The sequence below is a fragment of the Tenrec ecaudatus genome, chromosome 8, assembly GCF_050624435.1.
Source record: "Tenrec ecaudatus isolate mTenEca1 chromosome 8, mTenEca1.hap1, whole genome shotgun sequence".
Taxonomy (NCBI): Eukaryota; Metazoa; Chordata; class Mammalia; order Afrosoricida; family Tenrecidae; genus Tenrec; species Tenrec ecaudatus.
In genome coordinates, this window is record NC_134537.1 from 145993528 (window position 1) to 146012586 (window position 19059).

Consider the following 19059-nt stretch of genomic DNA (forward strand, 5'->3'; position numbering starts at 1 on the left):
TAGCTAGCGTCTCTTCACTGCCATCAACCACCCTTTCCGGCATGGGTCTGGCAAGATGGTGGGGAAGATGCGGAGAGGATTCTGGCGTTCCTGGAGGGCCAGCCAGCCCCGTATATAAAATGAGCCCTGAGAAGCAGGAAGAGGGTCTCGCGACCAGCAAGAACCAGGAGGGGAGCGTGGGCAGGGACCCTCCTGGATCCAGAAGACAGCTGTGACATCGGAGGAGCAGCAAGTGCAGCAGAATCAGGAGCCAGAACACGAGACGGGGTGGACTTCCCAGCTCAAGGTCAAGCTGAGTACTTTTAGGCCAGAGGCTGACTTGGGGAGTGGGGTGCCTCCGGGCACTTAATTCAGGAGCTTGAGCTAAAATGCCTTAGGGCTGAGGCTTCCAGAGGAGTGGTGGGTCTCTCTGGGCCTGACTCAGCAGAACTGAAAGACCGTTGTTCTGTGTTTTGAGGAACAACTGTATCCTGAGTTATTTCTCACTTGCCTTACAACCTGCCAGCTCCCTTAGCAAGCCCCTTAAGCCTACATTTTGTCTGAATGCTGTGTACCCATTGAAATGGGCATTCAAACTAGATATAAAGTTCAGAATGCTACTCAAAGCAACACAGAGCTGACCAATGAAAAGCAAAATAAGATATAAGTATGTGGAAATAAAAGCAAAACGGGTGGTGGTGTGCAACTACAAACTGCCAATTCTAGCTCAATTCTGACCTGCAGGGTGGCTGCCCTATATGACAGGGTACAAGTGACCCAATGGGGTTTCCAGACAGATGAAATGATAGATACTATTTTGTCATCCTCTCCCCCAAAGTAGTAGATACTGTTGGTCAAATGCAAAAGAACTTGCTGGTGAAAAAACACGATTTCACTGTGCATGTACAGACAATACACCCATATAAATATTTGTATAAGCATAGAAAATTTCCATAAAGATACCTAAAAACTGTTATCCGTATCCCTCCGGAAGGGGACTAGTAATCTGGGATGGGCAGAGAGACTTATTTTTCATTTCTATATACTTCTGCATTATCAGAAAGCTAATACACACACTAGAGCAGGACCAAAAATATTATTAGAATTCAGAGAAACCTTGATTAGCAAAACTATCAACATGTGAAGTGACTGATTCCTGACATATCCTCTGTCAAGAGCTAAACACTCCTGAAGGTGGTGATTCCATCTCTGCCCCTGCCCCAAAGGATGGTGTGCACCTCGATGTGCACAGTACTTCTGGAAGCCTTAAAGGGCCCCAAACCACGTTCCCCTTGCACATTCTCTGAGCCCTGGCAACAGAAAGATGGCTCAGGGGGACAATCTGGGCTGCAGCGTGGACGTGGTAAGGTCTCCCAGGACGTCCTCAGGGAACTGCCCTGGCTACCCTCAGAGAATGAGGAGGTGCACTGTCAGGATGGGAAAAAATTCCTTGGCACAACTTTTCTGGTCTTTTTTTGCACCAATAGTCTTTCTGTTTTTAAAAACACTTCTTAGTAACTGGCCCCGTGGGAACTCAGAAGAATGTAGAGATCTATTTCTGAAAGCTCCCAGCCACCGTACCCCTGCCGCGCCCACTGCTGCTGAAGCACAGGGTGCCAGGTTGTCCTCTACATGGGATTATGTGCACTTCATGTTTGATCACAGACTATGAATAAGATGTGCGTTCAAAGGTCGAGAGTTAGTGACTTAATTGTTACTGCGTCATCAAAAACATTCTTCATTAACATTGGCTTTTAAATAAGAAGAAAACAAAATTTAAAAACCCTGCAAGTCCGAGAACACAGTCATTACCAACGAGTACAGAGCGGTGTCACTGCTGTGACGTCTGCTGAGGAGGCAGTTTTAACCGCCGCTGCTTTTCCAGCTTCAGGGCAAGGCAAACAAAGGGGAAAAGCAACCCCTGTCTTCTTAATATTGTGGAAATGATTCCGAGCCCACGCAACCTCCAAGAGAAGGACTGAGATGAGAAAGAAGTCATGGACAGTGACCTGTTTCTTCTTTTCAGCGGGAGACAAGCATTTGGCTCCAACCTTCTGAGCGTCCTCAAAAAGGCTATCCACGAAATAGTCACAATTCCTTTGTCGATGATCACTCACAGGCCGGTTCTCAGATCCCGATTCACATACCCTAAAGAAGAAAAGGAAGAAGAAAATATGACGCATGACTCATTCTTCAAACTGCTCCAATTCAAGGATCCTGAAGCAACTCTGGGGCGACCGGAGAAACGTCTGTGATGCGGGTCCTCACCTGCATGATGCAGGTGTCTGTACCATCCTCCCGCCATTGCTATGAAAGTTTAGTGAAAATATATCTAAAGGCCCATACATTGTGCTTGCTACACCGTGCACTTCAAATGTCTGATAATGACATTATTTTATACTTTCTGTATTTGATTCTGCCTTCAGTTTGGAAAAGCTCAGAGCCCTGGGGGTTAGTGGTTACACGTTGGGCTGTGATCTGCAGGGTTAGCAGTTCGAAACCACCAGCAGCTCCTTGGGAAAAAGACTGGAATTTCTAATCCTGTAAACAGTTACAGTCTTAGAGACCCACAGAAGTTCACTATGAGTCAGCATCAACTCCAGGGCAGTGAGTTTAATTTTTGAGTCAGTTTGGAAAGCACTTGGTGCCTAATTTCCAACTGCTGGGCACAAAGCTGATAAAACTGAGCATCTAAAATTTCTATATAACACTTCAAAAAAGATCACCCAGAAAGCATCATTACTACACAAAGCATCCTATGACATATTTGTTAAGGCGAAAACACAAACACAAAATTAAAAAAAAGTATTAAACCATCATAAATAAAGCTTTCAATAGGCAATCTCATTCTTAAAGCATGAAAATGCAAATAAAACAATAAACCGTCACAACAGAAAATAGTTACAGTGAAATATTCATAAAATATATTTCAGGAAAAATTATGTAACCTAGTTGGGTCTCTGGATTCATTGAATAAGTATCCAGCAAGCACTCCTAGCGAGACAGGCAAAGAGTAGAAAATTACCTCCAATATTACTTAATATCTTATTTTATTGATTAAATATTAATTTAATATTTTATGGATAATTCAAGGGTCTCCTTTATCTTTTATTATATTAATCTCTCATGTAACAAAATCCAAGGGACATAGTGAGGTATGAGGGCCTGTTTTAAAATCAAGGGTTCAAACCAGTTCCAAATGATTCAGTCACAGTCAATGGAAACTAACGCTGTATATGTTATTTAATATATTTAATGCGATTACGACCCAAGCAGAGTCCTGGTGGCACTGAGGGATAAGCATTAGGCTGCTGACTGAAATGCTGGCAGTTCAAACCCATCAACAGCTTTCTGTGAGAAAGAGGAGGCTGTCTGCTCCTGTCAAGAGTTACAGTCCAGAGTCATTATGAGTTGGCATTGACTTAATGGCAGTGGTTTGGTGACTGACTACGCCAATGTGATATATTCCAGCCATCATCTTCGAGCCGGGCACCAGCGCCTGACTTTGCTTCTGTAGGTCACAAAGAAATGGGTGGAATCAGTTTGAAGTCCTCTTTAATACTAAAATTACTAAATGTATTTACAAGTTTATTTTCTCATGTGCCTTTTCCAACTCTATTATCTCTTTATTACTTGCCACTATCATTATTTGCTTGCTTTTATTGTGATATAAGCATTACGGTGGAGTGAAATTTCTTTCTTTTTTTTTTTTACAGATGTGTAAAAATTTTTATTTTTTAAATGAAATATTTTTATTGGGGGCTCTTACATCTCTTATTACAACCCATATATTCATCCATGTGTCAAGCACATTTCTACATATGCTACCATCACATTTTCAAAGTATTTTCTTTCTACTTGAGCCCTTGATATCAGCTCATTTCCCCCTCCCTCCCTCCATGAACCCTTGATAAGTTATCGATTATTATTTTCATATCTTACATCGTCCTCTGTCACCCTTCACCTACTTTTCTGTTTTTTGTCCCCCTGGGAGGGGGTTATAAGTTGATCCTTGTGAGAAATTTCTTAATATGGCTCGTTTACCCATGTCTCGATTACTCCAGCAGATTACTCGGTGGGCTATGTGAATAGGGAGTGTGTAACAACTAATAGCGGGATTGGTCCGTTTAGTTACCGCATCCCTGGCTGTCATGAGAACCATCTATAAAGCAGGAACAGAGAGAGAAAGCGCAGGGGCATTGGAAGAGGATCTCTGTCTGAAGTGGTGAAGTCCGAGACCAGAGGCACCAGAGGCAGAAGCAGGGAGGAGGCTATGAGACAGAACAGAGGAGCAGAGTGGAGGCCATGAGACTACGAGGCAGAGCAGGAGGCTGGTGTCCTGGCCCACAGAGACAGAAGTCAGTCAAGGGACCAAGTGGCTGAGAGGCTGAGGACCAGAAAGGGGCTCAGCCGCTGTCTGGGGATGAGTATTGCTGTGGACCAGTGACTGTATCTTTACCGTTCACTCATCCTGGCTTGTGGTAACTTGCTAACTCCCCTCCTAATTCACTGCCATCAAGCCATTGCTGAGACTAGACTGTTTACGGGAGTGAAAAAGCGCAGCCTTTCTCCTGCATGGCAGCTGGTGGTTTCGAACTTGGGCCATGTGGATCACAGCCCAATGTGAAACCACTACACCACCAGGGCTCCCAACTCCCCTAATAAACCCTCTTAATTGTGAGTACTGTCTGTGAGCACAGAAGCAGAGTGCAGTGGAAGGAAAGGCTGCTTGCTGTCAGAATCCCAGGAAAAGAAGGATAGCAGGTGGAGACAACAGGAGGATGACTGCCAAGCTGGCTCACTAGAACATTATGTACCCAAACACTTTCCAATTCAACAAATTTTATATACAATTCAATGACGCTGATTACACTCATTTGTGCAACTATTGTCACTATTATTACCACAAGATGATGCTGTCGACTTCTGTAAAGATTTACAGCCTTGGTAACCCTACGGAACAGCTGTCCTCTGTCCAACAGGGTCACTGAGTCAGAATCCAACTCAGTGACAGTGGGTTTGGGTTAGAATGTGCAACCATGAGGATGCTTGGTTTCCCACTAGCCTATTTCACATATAGGTAACTTCGTACAGAACTGCCTTGTTGTGATTGTACTATCCATCATTCAGCCCGAGCAGGGTTCATGGAAGCTGTGACATTGGCTCAGGGCTGCATTTCTCTTTATGGCCGAGTAATACACTGCACTCTTTACAGGTAGCACAGTTTTGTTTATCTCAGTCACCTGCTGATGAGTAACTCGGCTATTTCTCCCTTTTGGTTCTTGTGAAAGGGCTGCAGTGGACACTAGTATCCAGGCGTCTAGCACGGCTGTTTCACACCTTTTGGGGATATTCCCCGGATTTGGGCTGATAGGTCATATGTAATGCCATGCTCCGCTTTCTGAGGAGCTGCTGAATGGTTTCCCACAGCCCCTGTCCCACTCCATTTTCCCACCAGCAGTGGAGGAGGGTGCCAGCTTCTCCACATCCTCATCGACACAGTTTCAAGGATGTTTTGGCTGGATTCTCTACAGAAGCAAAACCAAGGAGGCTTATCTATGCACATGTATGGGGAGATTTAGTTTAAGGAAATGGCTACAGCCACATCAGTTGTAGACATGGAAGTTCCAAGCCCATGGTCGGACGCCAGGCTGGAAGCTTCTGCTGACTAGTGTAACTGCAAGGGCTGACGACTCACGCTGCAGGGGCTAAGGACTGCCAGGACCAGCAGGCAATATGGAGTCGCCTGCCTCAAGTTTAAACTGGAGCTCGAATGATGAACTAGAGATGCAAGAGCAGATGTAGATTCAGCAAAAAGCAAGGGGGCTTTGCCAGAGATGCCCCCACAAAGGAGCTTCAAAAAGTTCATGGAAAAATGGAATCAAATGACTGCAGTTGCGACTCCCCAAAGTAGGATGTGGAACATTGTCATGTGGACTGTGTTATGCCACTTGACCTTGGTGGTCCCTAAGACTATGTGCTTGAGCCCCCAGGCCCAGCAACTCACTCACTCAAGGTGTTTAGTTATGGTCAATGCCCTGTATGCGCTACTTGATTCACGGGTATATTTGCAGCACAGCTACGCGCCTATGCAGAAATATCCTCTCTCACTGGGGCGAAATACTAATGGTGCGCAACAGAGCAGCAAGGGGACCAAAGCAAAAACAGACTGGGCCCAGGACGTGGCCCCCCATCAGGCTTACTAGAAAACACTCCTAAAGGTTAACAGACTTGGAATTATTTATAGGCTTTTCTTTGTTTTCCTTTGTTGTTTTGTTTTGCTTTGCCTTGTTTTTGTGCGTATTATTGTCTCTGCATTTCCATCTAGATAACATAGGTGGGATAAACAATCCCTGAAACAAAGGGAAGGACAGTTGAGTGTGTGGGGTGGGGCAGTGTGTCAACAAACCCAGGGGCAAGGGAACAACAAGTGATGTAAAATCAATGGTGAGGAGGGCACAGGATGCCTGGAGTGACTTGATCAAGGGCATTGTAACTGAGAGGAATTACTGAAACCCAAATGAAGGCCGAACATGATAGTGGGACAAGAGGAAAGTAAAAGGAGATGAAAGAACTAGGAGGCAAAGGGTATTTATAGAGATCCAAATATAGGCATGTATAGTTGTAAATATATTTATATATGATGATGGGGAAATAGATCTATGTGCATATATTTATAGGTTTATTATGAAGGTAGCAGATGGACTCAAGTACTCCTTTAATGCAAGAACACTTTGTTCTATTAAACTAGCATTTCATGATGCTCACCTTCCTGACACTATCACTGAAGACAAATGGGTGCATAAGCAAATGCGGTAAAGGAAGCTGATGGTGCCTGGCTATCAAAAGATATCGTATCTAGGGTCTTAAAGGCTTGAAGATAAACAAGCGGCCATCTAGCTGAGAAGCAACAAAGCCCACATGGAAGAAGTACACCAGCCTATTTGATCATGAGGTGTTGATGGGATTTTCAGGCATCAAAGATCCAGAACAAAAAATCATATCAATATGAATGAGGGGGAGAGCAGAGTGGGGACCCAAAGCCCATCTGTAGACAATTGGATATCTCCTTACAGAAGGGTCACAAGGAAGAGACGAGCCAGTCAGGGTGCAGTATAGCAGTGATGAAACACATAACCTTCCTCTACTTCTTTAATGCTTTCTCCCCCCACTATCATGACCCAAATTCTATCTTACAAATCTGGATAGACCAGAGCATGTACACGGGGTACAGATAAGAGCTGGAAACACAGGGAATCCAGAGCAGATAAACCACTTAGGATCGACAACAGTAGTGATATTAAGAGAGTAAGGGGAAGGTGGGGGGAGAAAGACAACAGAAAAGTGGGTGAAGGGAGACAGTGGTTGGTGTAAAACATGAAAAAAATAAATAAGAAAGAAAAAGAAATATCCTCTATCAAACTTATATATATATTCATATTTGAAATGACAAAAATGGTCTAAAATTTATTACAGTGACGGGGAAACCATTACCAACGAACTGTACATATTGCTTTATGATTTTCTTAACTGTTTAATTGGCATATAATTCACACATCATACAAATCAATAGTTCGATTATATTAAAGAGCTGTACAAGTATCACAGTCAATTTTAAGACATTTTCTTAATTCTTATACTAATTATGATTAGCTCCTCATTTCTCCCCAACTTTCCCCGTCATGTCCCCAAGAAATCATTAATCCAACTGTGTAGATTCACCCATTGTGGATTTCACATACAGAAAAGCATACCAAAACCAAAACGAAAAACCAACAATGACAAAGCGCACTTGAGAAAAACCTCAATTGAAAAGAAAGCAAAAACATGAAAAAGTAGAACAAATTTTAAATGGGTCAAAAGTACCTAACTGTACTTCATAACCTATTTTCTTTTTAATTAATTTATTTTTTATAACCTATTTTCCGATGCACTTTACACATTAGCAAGGCTACTCACACATCCCTAGTCTTTGACAGAAGGAATTCACTGAGGCTTAATCCATGTGTGGACCTTACAAATGGATGTTGGGCTTCCGTTGCTATTCATAGCCTTCTGCAAAACAAGGTATTCACAATTTAAACTCTGGTACCATTTCCTCCTTCGGATTTGGATTTTAGTATTTATAATCCTTGGCTCACAATGGCTGGGTGTGCTTCTTCCATGTGGCCTTAGTTGATGCCTCACTTAGATAGATGGCTCATTTGCAAACAAGTCTTTAAAATCCCAGACACCATTCTCTTTGATAGCCAGGCACCATCAAGTGTCTTCACCACCCTTGTGATAGCACACATATCTTCATGAGGGTGAGCATCAAGCAGGACCATATAATCAGAACTAATTGTTCTTAGATTGGGGCTAGAATTAAGAATGAACTGTACATTTAAAATCAATGAACTGTATGGACTGGGCACCCTATCAGTAAGCAGTTTTTTAAAAAGCAATCTATTTCTGATGTAAGATATATTTTTCACTTGAAATTGGTCAATTTACCTTTGGAGAAAAGAGTTAACATAGCTCTCCTTTGAAATGTATGCTTATAGTGTTGGCCTAAATACTTGAGTTTTGGGAGGTTTCTTCCCACTCTGAGAAGCTCACGGTGCCTAAACTGTTTGTACAAATCTTGTGGTTCCTAATGAATACTTGCTTTCCTTCTGAAAAGTCAGGCATTTTAGTATGTGACTAAAACTCAGAACAAAACTCAATGCCATCAAGTTGATTCCAAGTCACAGAGACCCTCTGTGGCAGGGTAGAACTGGCCCTATGTGTAACTCTTCACGGGAGTAGAAAGCCTCATCTTTCTTCCATGGAACAGCTGTGGTTTTAAACTGCGGCCCAAGGAGTAACCATTATGCCACAGGAGATGGGCCCTAAGTCTCTAACAAGCTTTCCTGATAAATATTCCAAAGTCCTGGCTGCGCAGGGTTGCAGTACTTGGCAGTCACTGTGAAAGAAAGATCAGGGGATATGCATCTGTAGAGACTGACAACTTGAGAAGCCCTGTGAGCAGATCTACTGTCTATAAAGTCCCCATGCATCTGAATCAGCAGCACGGGGATTTGGGTGGGGCAATCCTGGGAGCTTGTACCTCATGACCCCGGGATTCATCCCACGCACCTTTACTTTTTACTGATTTTGCTTTGTGTTCTCCCACGGTAATAAATCATAGCCATGATCATAATTACATGCTGGCTCTTCTGAGTCCCTCCTGGGAATTAGCAAATATGGGGGTAACCTGGGGACTCCCAACACAACCCCACAAACAATTAGATACTTAAAACCAAAACCAAATCTGCATTCATTGCCATTGAGTTGACTCTGACTTATAGCCACCCTATCCTATACGGGGTTTCTAAGACGTAAATCCCGATGGGCACAGACAGCTGTATCTTTCTTCTGTGGAGCAGCTGGCAAGTTTGAACGGCTGATCTTAACCCACTGAGCTACCAGGGCTCCTTAAGTATCAAATTAGTATCAAACACATTACACATCTATCTAAGATAAGCTAATACTATAATGAACAAATAATAACATTTGATTGGTATATAAGCATTTACAAAGTATTACGTTGTTCCTCCAATAGTCAAATGGCATTCATATTATCATTATCTTCATGTAACAAACAAAAGGTGAGGGTATGTAATGATTAACATATCATTGGAAAACATCACAAAAGAGGCTCAAACATCTTCTTGTGATTACAAATCACCCCCCCTTTATTACCATGCTGAATACTTATCAAAACTGTGCAGGAAAAGGAAATATGAAATAGATGAGCTATGCACTTCCCTACTCCTTAAATCAATTTCCACGACTGCTAATACAGTGCTAACTGTTACATAATTCTCAAAGAAAAATTTCAGGCAGATAGCTACAACTCCATTTTTTAGATGAGATACTGATATTTAAGTTTACCTACATAGAGCACAGCCTATAGAGGTGGTGCCTTCAAAGACATTAGATTATCGACATGCCTCCACGACAGTGTAACTCAGTGGCTAAGCAGGTACACTGTTACTTGGATTTCTCAATTCAATAACAGAAATTGTACAAACATGCTTGATACAATTGATGTATGGATTGTTATAAGAGCTGTAAGAGTCCCTAATAGAATCCTTTAAAAAACTTACAGGAATCATATGTGAGCACAGAAATCTAAAGCTATTTTTTACTAATAACAAAACTACTGATAAGTAATTTATATTAATGACAAAAAGATTTAGCAACTTCATTAAAAGTTCAATGTGCTTTTGGTTTAAAAAAATGTCAAAAATACATAATGATTAGATATTTACTACAGTAATTAAATATAATAGAAATTTACTAACTCAGTGAAATGTAATAAAAAGAAAGTTATTAGTAACAAAGAAATAAAATTCTGATGCTAACTTACCATTCTTCTTTTACACTGTCAACATTATCTACTTCTTTCATTCTCTGTTTCCTTACTGCAAAATTTAAAAGAAAGCTAAAGTTATCAACCTAGTCTTTAAAAAGGTTCATTTCTATGATTACATCAGTATTCTTAAAAATGTTAAGTTATAATTATACAGCTTTAAGTAAAACCAGAGGAACCTGGGCACAACACTTCCATCCTACCCATAAGGCAGCTTGAGCCTACGCGCGCACTCCACGGGAGAAAGCCGTGGCAGACTATGCCCATTCACATTACAGTCAGGGAAATCTTGCAGGTAGTTCTCTACCCTCTCTCCTACCTACAGGGTTGTTATGAGTTCAAACTGATTGGCTGGCAACCAGTTTTGGTTGTTTTTTAAAGTACATTTAGAAGGGTCTTGAGAACAAATGATCCAACTCAAATGGTAAAAGATGATAGCTGGAGTTTGATAATTTTCTAGCAAAAGTAAGATTTCCTAAAAGGTATAATGAAAAAAAATTAATACATCTTTTGGTTGAGCATCAAATAAAATCGTTTCACTCAACCTCCACTAAGTAACAGGATACCAAGCAATATAAACCCAGTCTTAAAAAAATTTTCCCCATTCTTCAAATTTTTGGAAAGCCCTCTCCTCCCTCTCTCCGTTTCTCTGCCACTCCGAGTGTGGTGGTGCTCCGACTTCACCATGTCGTCTCATAAAACTTGCAGGATCAAGAGATTCCTGGCCAAGAAACAGAAGCAGAATCGGCCCATTCCCCAATGGACTCGAATGAAAACAGGTAATAAAATCAGGTACAACTCCAAGAGAAGACATTGGAGAAGAACCAAGGTGGGTCTGTAAGGAGGCCCCTGAAGGGTGGCATGCATGGCCACATTTTCCCAGGCTCAAATCATGACTTAAGACTTTTGTCCCCATCAGATGACTTGAACTTCTATTGGCAAATAATCTGGCTTATTCCTTCGTTTTTTGCTTCCTAATCAAGTTTAACAATAAATAATGTAAGGCTGTTGGTGTGAAAAAAAAATTTTGGAAAGCAAAGTGACAATAGATACCCACATATCATAAAGTCATTTATATCTCTTGGCCCTGATTTTCAACATTCCTAAGAAGTTAAAAGACTAACAAAGTAGGAATGTATATAGAAATGCCCATCACAACTATTATGTATTATGAAAAACTGAAAGTAAGCTACCTTTAGTTCATAAGTTATGACAAAGCTGCTTGATGGTGTAATACACGCCCCTTAAAAGTAATTATGAAGCAATGACATAGCGAAGTGGAAAAAGTGATCACATGTGACAAGAATACAAAAGACAGAAAAGACTAGAAAAGACTTGTATGTTAGGACTGCAACGGAATCCATATTCCACATGCTGAGCGAAGCGAAAGTTACAACAGTCATTGTTGAACAGCAAAATTGCAGCTGATTTTCTCTTTTCCCTAAACTTTCCAGAACACTGTTTTACAGTCATAGAAATTTTTAAAATGACTTATACAAAGTAAATAGAAGGGGGTGAGCGGGCTGACAAGTGGTTTGAACTGTTGAATGCAGAGTTGATGGTCAAATATAAAACCTCATCTAATTCACAATGAAAAAGTCATTAAAAAATAACAAATGAACTGACATTAAAAATGAAAGGCTAATATGAGCATATATAAAGGATTTAAAAGACAGAGAAGTAAAAAAAAAAAAAAGACAGAGAAAAGATAACAATAGGAAACAGAAAAAAACCCCTAACTATGAAAACAAAAAAAAGGTCCATTCTCACCCATGAAAGAAATGTAATTAAAGATACATTAAGACACCATTTTTCATCTATCAGATTGGCAAAAAAATTTTTTAAGTCTAGCAACATATTTTATTGTTGCAGCTTTGGGGAAACATTCTCATGCATTTTTGGTGTGGACATAAACAGCACAAGTCTAAGGGAATAGAATCTGACATACTTATTAGCAAGCTCCAATACTTGTCTGTCAGTTTGTCCTACTATGGTAGCCTGTGTGTTGTGATGCTGACGGTTACATCATTGGTATCTCAAATACCAAAGTGAACAAGTTTCAGCAGAGCGTTTGTACTAAAAATGGACTATGAAGAAGGAATAGGCTATTCACTTCCAAAGAAGTAGCCACTGGCAACCTTATGGACAGCATGAAAACACTATCAGTTCCTGAACACCTAATGAGCAGAAGCACAACACTGCCAGAAGATGAGCCCTCAGACTTGAAGGGACTCAAGATATGACTGACGGAGAGCTGTCTTCTCAAAGGCCAGTTGACCAAAACCAACCAACAAAGTACTGAGACCATCCTGAGACCAAACAAAGACCATAATGATGTGGATGGAGTGAAGCCCGCAGGAGGAGAGCCTTTGGGACCTTCATTTACTGATGGCCATGAGTCAAAATTAGAGAAAAACAGCTGAAAACATCAATTAATACCTGGAACTTGGAATGTATAAAGTATGAATCTAGAAAAATTGGAAGTCATTAATAATGAAATGGAAGGTATACAGATCAATATTCTAGTTAATAAGTTGAAATGGATTAGTATTGGCCATTTCGAATGAGAAAATCATACAGTTTAGTGGGCCTGGAATGACAAAATCAAGATGAGTGGCACTGCATTCATCGTTAAAAAGGACATTGCAAGCTCTATCTTAAAGTCCGATGCTGTCTGTGATAAGATGATGCCTATTCATATACAAGGAAATTTAAACAATACAACTAATATTCAAATTTATACACCAAATGCGAAAGCTAGTGATGATGAGATCGAAGAATTCTACCAACACCTTTGGTTGGAAATTGAACATATAATCAAGATACATTGATGTGATGGTGATTAGAATGCAAAAGTTGGAAACCAAGCGGAAGGAACCATAATTGGGAAATACATTCTTGGTGACAGAAACAAGGCTGGAGAGCACATCATAGAATTTTGCAAGGCTCATGATTTCTTCATCATAAATACCTTTTCCCATTAGCATAAAAGGTGACTCCAGATAGAATACACAGAAATCAAATTGACTATATCTGTGGAAAAAGACAGCGGAGAAGCTTAATTATGAGCACATAAAACGAGGCCAGGACCACTGGAGATCACCTCACAGAGGGGTCTAGGGGAGGAGATGAGTCAGTCAGGGTGTGATGTAGCACCGATGAAGAACACAACTTTCCTCCAGTTCCTAAATGCTTCCTTCCCCACAACTACCATGATCCGAATTCTACCTTGCAAGTCTGGATAGAGCAGAGGATGTACACTGGTGCAGATAGGAGCCGGAGGCATAGGGAATCCAGGGCAGATGATACCTTCAGGGCCAGGGGTGTGAGGGGCGATACTGGGAGGGTAGAGGGTGAGTGGGTTGGAAAGAGGGAACCGATTACAAGGATCTACATGTGACCTCCTCCCTAGGAGACAGACAACAGAAAAGGGGGTGAAGGGAGACGCCGGACAGGGCAAGATATGACAAAAATAATAATTTATAAATTATCAAAGGCTCATGAGGGAGGAGGGAGCGGGGAGGGAGGGGAAAAAAAGAGGACCTGATGCAAAGGGCTTAAGTGGAGAGCAAATGCTTTGAAAATGATGAGGGCAAAGAATGTACAGATGTGCTTTATACAATTGATGTATGTATATGTATGGATTGTGATAAGAGTTGTATGAGTCCCTAATAAAACGGTTTTTTTTTCCACAAGAGAAAAGCTTGTAGTTAGTTCAGGGATCGTTTGCTGGCCCTTAGGAGCATTTTCCAGTCCAGTCTGTTGGGGCACCACGCCCTGGCCCCAAAGTCCACTTTCAGCATTCCCTGGGGACCTTGCCACTCCATTCCCTTGCTGTTCGGCTGCACTCCACCAGTGATTTGCCTTGGTGTGGTGGGATCAGGTCAGGTGCAATTCCCACACTGTGTCTCCGGTGCAGTCCCCTGTATCGCCCTTAGTCACTGATTGGCATCATTTCTCATAGTGGGGCCAGCCATGTTGTTCTATAGAACGGTTTAAAAAAAAACAAACGAGGCCAGGTGTCAACTATGGGACAGACCATCAATTGCTCTTATGTAAGTTAAGGTCAAAGCCCCCCCAAATTAAAACAAGTCCACAAGATAAAAAACAAACAAACAAAAAACCCCCAAAAATCAAACCCTTGAGGATACCTTATGCAGAACTTGTACATAGATCAAAAGGCAGTTGTGTGAACAGAACGAGGAAGTGCTGCATGGTTTAAAATCAGGAAAGATGTGTGTCACGGTTCTATCCTTTCAACAAACTCATTCAGTGTTGAGAAAATCATCAGAGACGCTGGATTGTATGAAGAATGAGGTTTAGGACTGAAGGACGGCTTGTTAAACAACCTGTGAGATACAGATGACACCCCCCTTGCTAGTTGAAAATGAGGACTTGAAGCACTTGCTGATGAAGATCAAGACCTGCAGCCTTCCCTATGGGTTCTAGCTCAATGTAAAGTAGACCAGAATCCTTTCACTGGACCAGGCGATATTAAAGGGGAAAAAGAGGAAGTTGTCAAGCTGTCTTGCTTGGATCCACAATCGATGCCCAGGGAAGAAGTAGTGGAGAGAGCAAACAATGCATGGTACTGGGTAAATCTTTAAAATGTTGAAAGGCTAGGGAGTTACTTTGAGGGTTAAGGCACCACATGCCTGAACGAAGTCATGGTATTCTCAATAGTCTCATTTGAATTGAAATATGAAAGTTGGACGTTGAGTAAAGAAGATGGAAGAAAAAAATCAATGCAATTGAACTGTGGTGCTGGCGAAGAATACTGAAAGTGCCAGGGACTGCTAAAAGAACAAACAGATCTGTCTCAGAAGAATTACAGCCAGAAAAAAAATTACAGCCAGAATGCTCCTTAGAGGCAAGGATGGTGGGACTTCATCTCACTTACTTTGGGCACGGTTTAAGGAGAGACCAGTCCCGGAGGACATCAAGCGTGCTAAAGTGGCAGACAGCAAAAAAGAGGAAGCCCTTCAAGGAGCTGGCCATTGAGGCTGCAACAACGGGCTCAAACATAAGAACAATTGTGAGCTGGCGCAGGACCGGGCAGTGTTGGTTTTGTTGTACTTAGGGTTGCTATGAGCTTGTGCTGTTTGACTCAATGGCACCTGACAACAACATCATCCGCAAACTTACATATGCATTTACTAGAAATCCCATCTCTAGAATCCTATTCCAATGACCCTTTAGCAAATAGATGAAAAGGTGAATGAACCAGATTATCCACTTCAGCATTTACAATACTCGTTGTAATAAAAATCTGAAAAACCCTCAAATGTCTATCAATAAGGGACTTGTTTGAAACTCTGGTAAATCCAAATGATGGATACAGCAGCACAAAAGAATTTCACAATGCTGGGAATAATAGCACACACAAGGTTGGAGTCGACTGGACAACACACAGCAATCACATGGGGAACAGAAGATGAGAAGAAAAATGTGTATGATGTGGTGTGACTTATCTAAGAAGTTGGTGGACATGACCACGAGCTTATTTTAGAAAAGAAATGAACAGGTTCCTCAGAAGCCAGGAGAGGGGAACAGGTGGAGGAGTTGAAGATAGAAGCTAAATGTCTCAGAACACACACACACACACCAGAACAAGGGAATACTGGGCGGTGTAAAACCAGGAAATGTATGGGTCAAGGTTGTATCCTTCCACCATACTTATCCAATCTAAGCAAATAACTGGAGGAACTGGACTACATGAATAACACGGCACTGTGATTGGAGGGTGGTTCATCAACAACTTGCGATACGCAAATCAATCAACGTTGCTTGATGAAAGAAGGCCAAGAGGACTTGAAGCACTTAATGAGGAAGTTCAGACACTTTAGGATGGATTACAAGTCAACACAGAATATAAGAATCCTCACAAAAGGACCAATACACAATGTTATGATAAGTGGAGGAAAGCTCAAAGTTGTCAGGGATTTCACCCTTTGGGATCCGTGGTAAACGCCAATGGAAGCAGCAGCCAAGAAGTCACGCAGCACATTATTGCATCAGGCAAATCTGCAGCACGAGACCTCTTTACAGTGTTGGAAAGCAGGGGTATTACTTTGAGGACTAAGCTGAGCCTGACCCAAGCCGTGGTATTGTAAGTCCCCTTATATGCAGGTGAAAACTGGACGATGAATAAGGACAACCTCAGAGGAATTTAAGAATTTGCGTTATGGCTTTGATGAAGACTATCGATGAGTCACTTAATATGGCGGTTCTAGACATATTCCTTATGTGATCTCTCTACGCCTGTGGCTATAGTCCCATTCTGGGTGGAAGGAGCCCTGGTGGCAATGGTAGTCACTCCTTGAGCTAACGGCAAGGCGAGACGTTTGAAACAAGCAGCTGCTCCTTGGGAGAAGCATGTAAAGTCTTGGAAAGTCTATCCTGTCCTATAGGGTTGCTATGAGTCAACACGGACTCCTTGGCTTGGGTTTTACAATACTAATGCCATGGGATTAAAACCTGACTTTGGCAGACGGTATGTACCAAGCCACACTGTTTGGGCGGGGACATCTTTAAGACCTCACTTTCGTAGAGGGTGTGACCCCAATCACATCCTTTATTTCTTGAGGCACAGAAAGCTCTACTACAGGGTGTGACTTAGAACACCATGCCTTGTTTTCTGAGGGGGTATGTATGGTCTGCTAAAAGGTCATCACACCTCCATTAAAGCCATTCTTCGGTGGCTAAGAACCATCTCTGACAAAGAGAATTTGTAGGCTTTCTGGAAGAGTGTGCCCAGGTCTCTGTCTGAAGTACGCGGCTGCTAAGACCAGATGCATCAGAGACTGTAGTAGAGACTCCGAGGCTCAGCACTTACCCAATAGGGTACCTTTCCTCCGTCGACGCAAGACTATGGGACTGTGAGACAGAGCGACAGGCAGGCTGACTGCATGGTTCCCGGAGGCACAGACCCAGGGACCTGAGAGAAGGAGGACCAGCGACAGAACTGGCCGCTGGCTGAGGAGCAGAGCTGGGGACCAGTGACTATATCCTGACTGTCTGCTAATCCGAATTTGTGGTAACCTATTAAGTTCCCTAATAAGCCCCCTTTAATTGTCAGTGTTGCCTGTGAGTTCTGTGTGGCCACTGCAGTCAATTATTGAGCCCAGCATAGAAAAAGTGTCACGGTAGGAACAGGTGGTGTCAGAACAGGTAAAGAAGGATGGATCTGGAGGCCATGTCTGACTCTTCTTGGCAATAAGGGAAGCCACGGAAGGTCAGCTATGTCCACTTTCACGGGGGTTTACTGGAATTGAAAGTACAACGGACTGCCAGAAGAACACGGAAATCTGTCTTTGAAAATACATAAATAAATAGACAAATAAATAAGTTGACAGGAAATCCATTAAAAAAATAAAAAATTAAAAAATCTGTCTTTGAAGAAATACACTCCGAATGTTCCTTCATAGCAAGGATGGTGAGACTTTGGCTCATGTATGTTGGACATGTTATCAGCAGAGCCCAGTCCCTGGAAACAAACCTCTTCCTTGGTAAAGAGGAGGGTCAGTGACCAAGGGGAAGACCTTAATGAGATGGACCGACACTATGGCTGCAACACTGGCTCAACATGGCAATCACTGGGAGGACGGGGCAGAGCCAGATGGCGTTTCGGTGTAGGGTCACTATGCGTCAGAAAGGATTCAAGGGGGCCTACCTACAACAACTACCGACGGTATACAGTGAAATGATCAAAAACCACACACGGCAAATTGAAAACAAAGATGAAACAGATGAACTGAACTGGATGTCAAGTTGGTGAGACTATCACACACAGAGTCATTTTAACAACTTTAAAATAGTCATTCGAATGCGTGTGGAATATAAAGACTTTCAAAAATAAACAAACAAACAAATAAATAGACTTTCCCCCAGCTTCTCTACCGCAAATCTATCAGACCTAGGACACTGCTTGCAACTAGTCATCTCCCTGAAGGCATCAGCCCCCCAGAACAAGCAGGCCCTATTGTCTGTCCCTCCTTAGGTGGGCTCACTCCCTACTGTTAGAGAGGGCATTACTTCCCTGAGAGCTTAGAATACATCAAGTCTCCAGATCAAGAACAAACAAGGTTAGGCCACCATCATGAATCAAGGATCCATCCATCTTGTCACATGGACCCTTAATCCCTCCTCTTCCTATAGCGTGTACTCCACTAGATCGTTCACCTCCCCTTACTGTATTACCTATAGTACAACCCCGTCCTGTGACATGTCTTTGCCTGTAATCAGGGGACTTGCACACTCCCAAAAGATATATAAGCCTTGGTTAGAAATGGCGCTCTCTCTTCTCCCCTCTCCTCTGCCAGAGCCGTGCGCGGACCTGGCTGGTGAGATTACGGCCACCCAGGAGGTGAGCATGCTACCATGAAATGTGTCTGACTTGTTTATTTCACTCCTCTATCTCCTCTTATCCTCTATGCTTTTACTATAAACTTTATGTATCAGAGCCGTACAGTTGCGCCTACCAGACCTGTGATAGTGTGAGGGGCTGTTTCCCCCTACAAATGTGTATCCCAATTAGATGTACCCTACTGGGAAAAAATACAGTCAAATTGCTACACACGGACATTGTTTCAAGACAGCAGTGAGTGGCATTCCTGGAGCAGTGTGCCCCTCCGGGGGCACTTGGCACGGTCAGGAGTTTCGGGTGTCACAACTGCTGTGGCACC

General features: G+C 42.3%; 1 protein-coding gene across 4 annotated transcripts in view; it reads right to left on the minus strand.

Annotated features, from left to right (window-relative positions):
* The window catches only part of UBXN2A (UBX domain protein 2A), a 50756-nt gene that overhangs the window by 18334 nt on the left and 13363 nt on the right, over positions 1–19059 (minus strand). For all 4 annotated transcript variants that reach the window (XM_075557049.1, XM_075557050.1, XM_075557051.1 and 1 more), the window contains 2 exons: positions 10373–10427; positions 1989–2127 (listed from right to left, as the gene is read on the minus strand). In XM_075557049.1, the coding sequence (XP_075413164.1) occupies positions 1989–2127; positions 10373–10413 (180 nt within the window). In that variant the 5' untranslated portion in view covers positions 10414–10427. The remainder of the gene's footprint in view (positions 1–1988; positions 2128–10372; positions 10428–19059) is intronic.